The 11,152-nt window shown below is 41.8% G+C and overlaps 1 protein-coding gene across 1 annotated transcript; it reads left to right on the forward strand.

The window, feature by feature from the left end:
- The first annotated feature begins 1,869 nt into the window (after positions 1 to 1,869).
- On the forward strand, positions 1,870 to 9,687 carry LOC311318380 (eukaryotic initiation factor 4A-I-like). The gene is made up of 11 exons (XM_084449702.1): positions 1,870 to 1,940; positions 2,955 to 3,003; positions 3,252 to 3,384; positions 3,554 to 3,693; positions 3,871 to 4,039; positions 4,186 to 4,295; positions 4,440 to 4,583; positions 7,174 to 7,311; positions 7,568 to 7,657; positions 8,638 to 8,717; positions 8,830 to 9,687. Exons 1-11 carry the CDS (start codon positions 1,918 to 1,920, stop codon positions 8,972 to 8,974), a joined length of 1,221 nt encoding a protein of 406 aa, XP_084305828.1. The 5' UTR covers positions 1,870 to 1,917; the 3' UTR covers positions 8,975 to 9,687.
- Positions 9,688 to 11,152: the final 1,465 nt, after the last annotated feature.

Genomic DNA, 11,152 nt, shown 5'->3' on the forward strand with positions numbered 1-11,152 from the left:
GCATCCTCTGTGGACCTGTTGGGTCAATAGGCAAACTGTAGAGGGTCCAGTGTACATGGCAGTTGGGAGTAGATGTAGTCATTCACCAACCTCTCAAAGCAGTTGATCACCACAGAGGTGAGTGCTACTGGGCAATAGTCATGGACTATACAGACATATGGACGTTATAGGCCTATGGGTATAATATGCGTTATATTGATGTGACTTAATTCATTATTCCATTATTTAAGTGTCATGCTTCAAATGAAACCTAGCCCATATGGACTCATAAGATACCTTTTCTGTTTATTTTTTTCATAAACAATTATCAATTATGACAAAACAAACAATAAAAATACAAAAAAGGTATCCACAGTACAGCATAAGATATACCAAACACATAATTATGGCTGTGAACTCACATTATCATAATAATTTAGCAGAGGCTTTTATTCAGAGCGACTCACACGCATCATGTTAGGAGAACCTGATACAGGCTATCTTATAACTAGATATTAATACAGATGGCATAGCCTACTGGAGGCTAGCACATACAACCAGCAGCCTACATGGCGACCATCAGTGACCTAAAAATGTAGGCTAAATACGATAATGAGGGGGGGGGGGGGATAGAGTTGGCCTATTATGTATTTTAAGTGCTCTCGTTTATTGTCGTGGCTGTTATAGCGTGGGCTATATGCTCCATTCGCCGATGGGTCGCTGAGTTTCCATGGATGTATTAGTGAGGTTCGCATTTCGATTCGTTCATCTTATAACCTAAAGTCTACAATATACAATCCCTTTTTGTGATGAGCTGCTAGGCTACTCTTGTGACGTTCTGGTCTTTACTGAGTGGTAGAAACTGTATTTAAACACTCATTTTGTCGGGAGAAGAGCGCAGATCGACCAATGCCGACGAGCTGCAGTGAGAACAAGCGAATGCGCGTTCACGCGCTAGGGGAGTAGGATTCTGCGGGGAGTGAGAATTCGGCACAACACCGGCAGATGTAGCGTATGCGATTATGCTTCAAGGAGTCTTTACGCCAGGGGTCCCCAGTTGTGGCGTGAGGTTTTCTGGAGATGAGGCCGTGGGCTTTATTTGCACTGACTCGCCATCAGGCATTTACAATCATGCAGGTTCAGAGAGGGAATAATTCGGCATACAGTGACTCTCGCAGGCAATATTTCCACGCCTCCAAAGTTCCGGGGTGAAGTATGTCCTGACTGGTCACCGCAGGTTTACAAATTCTTTGCTGAAACGTGACTGCCATGGTTAGTCATATTTCCAAATATAGGCCTACACAGAAACCGCGTCTAGTATCACTTGACTGTACTTGAAATGTCCTTGTTTCCTAACGCACAATAAAAACAGCACGTTTGAGATGTAGCGTAACTAGCCACCTTCTAAAGGCAAGGCAAGTTTATATAGCACATTTCAGCAACAAGGCAATTCAAAGTGCTGCACATGAGACATTAAACGCATCAAGACAAAGTGCAAGAAACACATAAAAGGTCATATAAAACGAAATGCAAAAAATGATATTTAAAACAAAGGACACTTCAACAGGATTGCAAACACTGCAACTGTTAGCACGTCTGCCTCACAAGAGAGAGTGCGGGTTCGAATCCCGCCGTGGGCAAGGATTGGATTACCTGGAGCAGTTGGTACAAGGTAAGAAGGAAGCGTCAGATACGATACCTATCTATGCGACAGTATATGGGAGCAACTTCTATGGAATTTATCTTCACTCTCGGATGCTTGTTCAGAACGAGGATAGGCGGAAACGTTGGTTTAGTGACGTACTGGAGAGCCAATAAAGGCCCACAGTGGGCGGGATCGTAATTGAATGATAGTTCTGTTCTGCAATCAAAACAGTACAATTGAAATCACGTTGAGGTATATAAAACATTTTCGCGGCGCACTCGCCCTTTGTGATAATGTCGGCCGATTATGAAGAGAGGTAAAGTCCCCATGCCAATTATTTCACATTCACAGCTACGTGCTAATTACATTTGTTTTACCTAGGCTACACTTTACACCATACAGCTGCTCTGGACGTTGGCGACTGTGATATCACTTGCGATCACTAACCTCGCCGTTGTTAGGTTGCGATGGTAGCAAAACGACTCTTCCCATCGGGCTAACGTTAGCACTATTAAACCGACTTTGTGCGTTAACCTTACCGTAATTTGTTTTTTTTCCAATGCCGGTGATGTGCAGGGGGCCTATTGGCGTGATAACCTATAACCAGTTAACGTTTGAGTTGGCTAGCTAGTTGACCATGTAGCATGAATCGCTAGCTAACGTTAGCACAACTGCGTACCTTGACCATGGGCATAGCTAACGTTATGCTTGTTTTCTTTAGGTAGGCCGTGCTAGCTACCAGCTAGGCCGATCAAGCCAGCAAGTGTTGGCTAGCCAGCTAACGAATGCACCAAATAATGCTAGCTAGCATAGCTAACTTTAGATATCTGGCTAATATTAGGTTTCATCTTGGCTTAATTTGTGAAGTTATAGTTAACCCGAGCACTGATGACCCAACCAAGTGGTCCTGTTGTTGTCATGGTGGGTATGCAGCAGAATCGTTCATATGTGGACAGCCCAATACTAACTAGCTAGACTAACGATATTCGATATTAGAACAAGTAGCTAAGTTAGCTAGCTATGTTTGCAGCGCAGGAATTGGCTAGCTAAATAGGCAATTAATTCGTGTGATAGGGTCTTAAGGATTGCATTTCTACGATGGGAAGGCCCGCAATAAATACACAACTAATAGTGTATAGAGTGTACTAACGTTATGTTGACTTGGATATAATCGTTGTAGCTAACGTACTAACATTGGACTTTATGTGATGCCTGGTGAGTTTGTGGCTAACTGGCTGGCTAGTTAGAAAAGATTTATTAGTCTGTGCATAGATTTTCACTTTTGCATTCCAATATGAAAACAACATTTAATGGTGTAATTTCCTTCCAGATCCAGAGACAATGGCCCTGAGGGGATGGAGCCCGATGGAATCATTGAGGTGAGTTTGACGTTTGTTTCTTTGCATTTTGACTATATATCTGATTAGATGAGCAGCCCTGTCTGTGACTGAAAAGCCCCAAAATCGCCCCTGATCTATCTCCACTCTACAGGTAATGCACTAGTTGTTGGAAGTGTACCAATTGTTATAGTTATATTGTAGAGCATGGGGATACCTGTTGACAGGAAGCTGCTCTGTAACTCTTTGTTTTCTAAGTCTACCTGTCAACCATTAATGTCCCTCAACAGAGCAACTGGAATGAGATCGTGGACAGCTTTGATGAGATGAACCTGCTTGAGACTCTTCTCAGAGGAATCTATGCCTATGGTTTTGAGAAGCCCTCCGCCATTCAGCAGAGGGCCATCCTCCCTTGTATCAAGGGTAAGTAGGAGGCTTGGTGGTTACAAATGACCATATTGTGTTAAGTGTTGGGCTCCCAAGTTACAGCTTTAGCCTGGAGAAGACATTGTTTAAAAAAAGTCCTATCCATCTTTTTATTGATATCCATTCATAAATGACATAAATAACTTCCTTCCTTTGTCCCCTCTAGGTTATGATGTCATTGCACAGGCCCAGTCTGGTACAGGGAAGACTGCCACATTTGCCATCGCCATTCTGCAAAAGATTAATATTGACCTTAAGGGCACACAGGCCCTGGTTCTAGCTCCTACCAGAGAGCTGGCTCAGCAGGCAAGTTGCACAAAAAAAATGTCACAGTCCCCCAATTAATGCATCACCTGTAATCTTCATGTTATGTTTTGTCACTCCAGTGACTGGGCACAGCAGTGTTAGTCAGAATATGATGGTCTTGGACGTTCAAATATTGTTTTGCCACTGCAAGAGTTTGACTCACTCCTTGCTTCACAGATTCAGAAGGTGATCCTTGCCCTTGGTGATTACATGGGCGCCTCATGCCATGCCTGCATTGGTGGGACTAATGTCCGCGACGAGGTGCAGAAGCTCCAGGCGGAAGCGCCACATATAGTGGTTGGCACCCCTGGCCGTGTGTTTGACATGCTTAACCGCAAGTTCCTTGGTGAGTGATGCTTCAGGGCTTATTACTTGACTTTCTTGTGATGGGAGTTCTGACATGGACTGCATAGCTGTTTACCTTTGAGTGTCAACATTTCTTGCTTATCTTGGTTCTAGTAATGTTGTAGCTCATGGTAATCTGTCCTTCAGCTTCCAAGCACATTAAGATGTTTGTCTTGGATGAGGCTGATGAGATGTTGAGCAGAGGTTTCAAGGACCAGATCTATGAGATTTTCCAAAAGCTCGACATCAGCACACAGGTGAGGCGACAAATGGAGTGTCCTTGGAGTGTTATAGATCTGTAATTGTAAAGAAATTAACTTATCTACATCACAGTCTAAAATGTAGCTGGTTGAAGCATTGGATTGGTTTATGCCTGTGTCTTTTCAACCTTGTGAGACCAGGTGGTGCTCCTGTCAGCGACCATGCCTGAGGATGTACTGGAGGTCACCAAGAAGTTCATGCGTGAACCCATCCGCATCCTGGTCAAGAAAGAGGAGTTGACCCTGGAGGGTATCCGGCAGTTTTACATCAATGTGGAGAAGGAGGTATTGCTGAAATACTTGGATGAATACAATGGTGTATCTTGAAACATTGAGAATTGATGGGAGTTTGATTTTTTCCCAGTTAGAAGAGCTTGTTATATACAGTGCCCTGCGTACGTATTGGGGCTGCAAAGCTTTTTTGGGGGGCTCTGTACTCATGTATTTTTGATCTTAAATAATACAATTAACGCAAGGTTAAAGTTTAGTTCCCGTGATGGTCAGAGGGTTTTGATACCCTTGATGACTTGCAATCATGTAGTCAACTAAGTATGCCATACTGTACCGCAGTAATGTAGAGCACAGCTGGTACACAGCTACATTTTCAGAGAAAGGAGATACACCGAAATGCAAAGAGGTTGTAGTATCGTCTTGGGAGGTACCAGGAGTCTGGGGGTGCTGATGCTAACGGACCTCTGAAAGTCATTGCATGCAAAGGATATTTGGCTCCATGCTAAGCATGACTATTATATAATGTTAATCTGTCTCAATACATTTGACCTTAAGTTGGAGGCACCTTGTTTGTTGTCATTATATGATTTTAAATCCTAAGTACAGAGCCAAGACTGACCCAGTACAGCAGAGGACTGTACTGTAGGTGTAGCTGGAATAGACGTGCTGTTAAGACACTCTTAGACTTTGGGCCTTAATGTTCGCTCTACCCTCTGCAAACCTTATGTTGCAGGAGGAACATAGTTCATTGGTAGAGAAACTAGACTGCTTTCCTCCATGCTAGGGCTCTGTCTGGTAGTCGACTAACATTATCCCTCAATGCTATTCCACGTTCGCTCAGGTGCTTGAAATCCTTGAAAATGCATGATTTTTAATGTGGTGTGTTCAAGGTTGGGAAAGTGCTTGAAACTTTGTACGCTTTCATAATAAATCAGCAGTCTGATTTAAAAATAATTTATTAAGGATAAGGAAATAAACTAGTTGTAGAGCCAATTGGTTGCTTTCGCTTAATGCGGCCAATAGGAGTGGTTCTCTTGTGATCTGTCGGCCTATTCTATTATGGCCACCGCCTATGAGTGTGCACACAGAGAGACCGTGCAGGCAATCATTGACTAATTAAATTATTTCAGGAGGTTTATGTTTCAATTAAAGGTGGCTCGGAAAATATAATTCATGGATTAAGTAAGGGTGCTCAGATCGATCAGCCAGCAATCGGAATTCAATATTCCGTAAAAATATGAGATCACTTTAGGTCGATTTTATGATTTGAATTACTCTGCATGTTAATTTATGTAGCAGTCTGTGTTGTGTGTGTGTGTTGTGTGTGTGTGTGTGTGTAGGCGGGCGCGTGCACGTGCGTGCTAATGCGAATGGCCGGTCGTGTGTTTCGCCTGTACTTTAATGAATAGAAGCCCATGTACACTTGTTAAACAGGTGTTTTGTCATTGCCAAGTATAGGTTAGTCTGTTCACTTACAATATTGTTGTATAGTACCATGATTAGACAAATCAATTCGTGTAGCCTACTGATATTTAAATAACAGACCTATATTATTATAAAGCCTATTGTTACATTTAGATAAAATGTGACTGTGAAATAAACGATATAGGTATTAAGAAATCAGTATTGGGACATTCAGTAAAGCCAGGGAATAATTTGACTTGAGACTTTTGATTATGAATATTAATTTACCTCCCTTTTTGTCATTTAGGCAAGAAGCATCAAGACCTCATGAGACGGCATCAGATTTTTGTTCGATGAAAGTCACAAAAGATTTTATTGAAACACAACATGATGCCAAGTCTACATGACATGTTCTTATAAAACATAATTTTGGGTGTTATTGCACCATAACATCGAATCTAGTGTGGTGAGCAAGTTAAATGATCATTTTGTGTTTTAAATGCAGAAAAGTTTATTTTAAATAAGGTGGTCAAGCTCTGGGGTGCTGGGAAAGCTTTAACAATGCACCTTGAAAGTGGTGGAAATCTGCTTGAATTTTTTGAAAAGCTGTACGAACTTAACCTTGTGAAACCGTCCTGATCTAGCGAGCTCACATTCTGTTTCTCTCCACAAATCAGTCTGGCATTCCCAGAATTCTCAGAATGATCAGTGGACGGGAGTACTTGCCTTGACAAACTAACTCCTTCAGCCAATCAACGTAACAAAACTGTTGCCAAATCCAGTCAGAAGAATGACAAAAACGTCTTTTCCTCCAAGAAACTTTGCTAGTGTACACTCTTATTCTTGTTTAATTGTTGTTGAGTCTATTTCTATATTTATTTATTTTTAAACTGCAATAACTGCACTTATGGCTCTGTTTATTCTACTAATGTTAACGTTACCGCTCGTTACTTTCGGGAAACGCAACACTACTGTTTTGCCAGTAGCCTTTGTTTCATTTTCACGCATCAACTACAAGAACTAGTTAGGGGCAGAACAGCAGTTAAAACGCAGTCCCGGATTGGCCCAGTTGCAAATGCAATTTCTGGAAATCGTTGGAGATGGCTGGAAGTCCAGACTGTGCGAGATCAGGATGGTCTCACGAGGCTAGTACGAACCCTGGTTAAAGCTTAAATCCCTGTGGCAAGCATGCTTGCATTTACTTGGCTCATCTCATTAAACACCATTTGTTTTTTGTCAGGAATGGAAGCTGGACACACTCTGTGATCTGTATGAGACCCTGACCATTACTCAGGCTGTGATCTTCATCAACACGCGTAGAAAGGTGGACTGGCTGACTGAGAAGATGCATGCCAGGGATTTCACTGTCTCTGCCTTGGTGAGAGTCCATATCTAGCTGTCTTTGCTTCAACCTTGTCATGTGTTTCTCTTTTAAGTAGAAGTACATTATATTTATATATTATATCAATCTCAGCTAACAGAGTCATTTCTTTTCTATTGACTTCATCAGTGAGTTTATCTGTGGCTTATTGTCCCTTAAGGCCATGAAAAGACTTGTAAAATGCTTGTTTACTAACTCTGGGTCATGTCAGATCATGAATGATTGATGATGAGCCTGTCTCTTTCCCCTCCAGCATGGTGACATGGACCAGAAGGAGAGGGACCTGATTATGAGGGAGTTCCGTTCCGGCTCCAGTCGGGTTCTCATCACCACAGATCTGCTGGTGAGTCGAGACAGGGCACTAAGAATGACATCTAGAAAGATCACTGGAAATAAGTCTGGGATTTTATTGCGTCATCCTAACCCAAACAGCTGTACTTACATGTGTGTATTGACATGATATCCCAGCTGAATGTGTTTTTGTTTCAAGTTGTTCAATAAATTCAGTCAGTCAAGAGGTCCTCTTTATTACCCATTGTGACTAGGTATTCACCACACTTTGCTAGTGTATGCTAGCTTACTCCCCCAAGCAGTAATTTGCAATTCTATAAACATATTTTTCAATCAAATGAATTAGAAAAACGTATAACATTTAATGTTATATGTTAACTGATATCAGTGACAAGGTGGCTAGCTCGCTAGCAACAAAAAAGTCATGAAATGTTATTGTAAACAACCAGACTTTTCATGAAGCGACACGACCCCCTGAAGTTGGTCAGCCTCCCAGACTACACGACTGCCTGTGCACCATTATCCATTATCCAGAAAATATCTGTACATTTTGGTTAAAATGTACCTGGGTAATCCGCCAAGTGTTGGCTAGTTGCGTGTTTACTTGGTCCGTAACCTCAGTGGAGGGAAGTGGTCAAATTCAAGCAATTTTTGTTTCACCTACCGCGTCTCTCAATTGGCCCCTTAAGTGTCAAGAGAACATCCAAGACACAGCATGTCTGCATGAGTCGTCACTTTAAAACGATAATTACTAACCCTAAAAAACTGTCAATATTCGTGAAAATGTACATATAGATACAGTAGATACCCTACAGTTGCAGTGGGAGGAAACTTAATGTTATTTTTCCTGATTTCAAATCACCCCTTTAATTAAGACGCAGTGCGATTGGTCTTGTCCAGCTGGGACCTTGAACCAGTGGCAGCTTGAGTTAGACTGGTTAGGTACCAGTCCCAGGGGCTCAACTACAGTGGACTGAACCAAATGCGAGTTGAAAGTGTTGTCTCACTTGCTATTCTCAAATCCTCCTTTAGGCCAGAGGAATTGATGTCCAGCAAGTGTCTCTGGTGATTAATTATGACCTGCCGACCAACCGTGAGAACTACATTCACAGGTCAGACCCTGGTTTGCATGCACTGTGGCACCATTAAATCACATTAATTTCACTGCTGTTTGATTGTGCCCTTAAGATTCCATATCCAAGTCGTTTTCTTGCCTTTGACCAGGATCGGGAGAGGTGGCCGGTTCGGCAGGAAGGGTGTGGCCATAAACATGGTGACCGAGGAGGACAAGCGCACACTGCGGGACATTGAGACCTTCTACAACACCACAGTAGAAGAGATGCCCATGAATGTGGCTGACCTCATCTAGAGAGCTCTCTCTCCGGTCCATTTCAATTCAAGGACCTTCATCCCCCCACCCACCCCCATCTTCATTCTTATTAAAACCCTCATTCAACCACCTCTCACCCTCTCCATGTATCCCAATTTTGTGCTCTTAAATTGGGTTGGGGAACCTGCAGTTTCGCTCCTCTTCCATGCCCTCTGCTGTCCCTCATCCCCACTCATTTGATGTTTTAGGGCTAAAGAACAGGGGACATTTGCACAACTCGCACCCTCTGATCCTTCTCTTTCTTGCCTTGCATAACATTGAACTTGTAAAGTAACTTGAAGACAAACCCATTTCCACCGGTTTTGTTAAAGCAGACATATCTCTAACAGATACAGAACCTGTTTTTAATCTTTAAGGATGGCAGTTTTTTGTCCTCGTGCAATTACCTGTTTGGTGCAGTATAAAAAAAAAAACAATGTGACAATGCTAAAAAATTACTGAATGCTAGCGATGTTTAGTTTGAGGACCTAACCCTGGTTCTGAACCTGTTGTTTGCAGTTATGAGGAAACTGAAGTGCACAGAGGAGGGTATTGGGAGTTTGCTTTGGGTGCAAAGACATTTGAACTACAAAGGCCTAAATGTCATTGTGGTTTATTCATTTTATTTATTTCCCACTTTTTTCTATTAAGTAATTGGTTTTATTTTACAAATTGTGGGAGGGGGATGAGTTCAATAAAGTTACCAAATAGATCATATTTGTTTTGAGTTATTTCTGCTGTGATTTGATTTTAACTGCCATGTTCAGTTCTGAAAAATGGAACTGATGTCACTGCCATTCTCATCTTAAAGGATGTGTCATCGTCATCAGCAACTATCAGCTGAGATCTACATGACATCAAATTAAACTTTTGTAGACAATCATCAAATTCATTCAATCAAGGACATTCCGAACATCACCCACTGTATAAAGACATTAACCTATTATTTTTGTCAGATGGATCTACAATACATCAATGTGTAGTTCAAATAGTAGAAATTATATTATTTATTATATTTGATAATGGGTGCTTACACACATTAGCATGTAATTAGTAATGTTCTCATTACAGGTGTGTCAGCCTACAGCCTTTTAATCCTTCTGTGACTATCACTTAAGAGTTATGGGAACAAGAAAATTTGATTTTATTTCTATAACAAATGTCTCCAGTAAGTCCTGTCTCCACCACAAGATGGAGTCTGACTACTGAGTTTGACTACAAAACAAGCACTCAATGTTTTGAGACCTTTGAATTGTAAGGCAATATATTATGAATAATATAGGTTTGTAATATTACAAATACGGTACCCTGTACTGTTAGCAATAGATAATTATCTAACACAGATAACCCCAAGTAATCATCATAATTTGTTTTATATCACTTTATAAACCTGTCCTGGCAGTGTTCTGCTTGGACTAAGCATAATTTGTTGGGGTGAATAATTGATCAAAGAAAATGGCTCAGAAAAGAAAAGAACAGTATTCTTATTCAGCTTTCATATTAGAATAGACATATTACTACGGCATTTCTTGACTGCCTCTGAGATTAGTATTGGCCAGTGGAAGTCTATACTTCCATCAAAGTTTTTGTGTGTTTGTGTCGTTAAATGCAATTATTGTTGGTCGCTTTGGACAAAAGTGTCTGCTAAATGACTGTAATGTAATGTGTGTGTTGAAGTCCACCAAATCTCAGTCACTTATCTCAACCTCTTCATAATTGAATTCAGCCTCACATGCTGTTGTGCTTGTCATTTTCCAAGCTTTTCCTGAGGCTGTGAACTCAAACCAACCTAGGATGATCTGTATGCTATCCTCCATGCTGTACTGTAGGGTGGCCTGTTATTTCTCCTGGTTCTGTGCGACCACCACTGCTGGCTGTCCAACCGCCACCCCAACCCCCCACTGGCATGCCGAGTGTTGCCAGGGCAATAGTGAGTGCAGGGGGCTGGTAAAGGGCCCGCCTGGGTTCCTCTGCCCTGTGACGGATAGCCAGGCCCATTTACATGAGAAGAGCAGGAGAACGGGCATGAATAGAAGGACTTTCAATCTGCTTGTCTCAGAGGACTTTCTCCACCACCAACCCCCCCTTTCTCTTCTTTGTGCAACGCTCTTCTGTTTCTTTACCTCCCCTTGTCTTCTCCTGAACGCCCTCACTTCATTTTCTTTTGCCTCATTGCCT

This window comes from Borostomias antarcticus, assembly GCF_949987555.1.
Source record: "Borostomias antarcticus genome assembly, chromosome: 15".
Lineage (NCBI taxonomy): Eukaryota > Metazoa > Chordata > Actinopteri > Stomiiformes > Stomiidae > Borostomias > Borostomias antarcticus.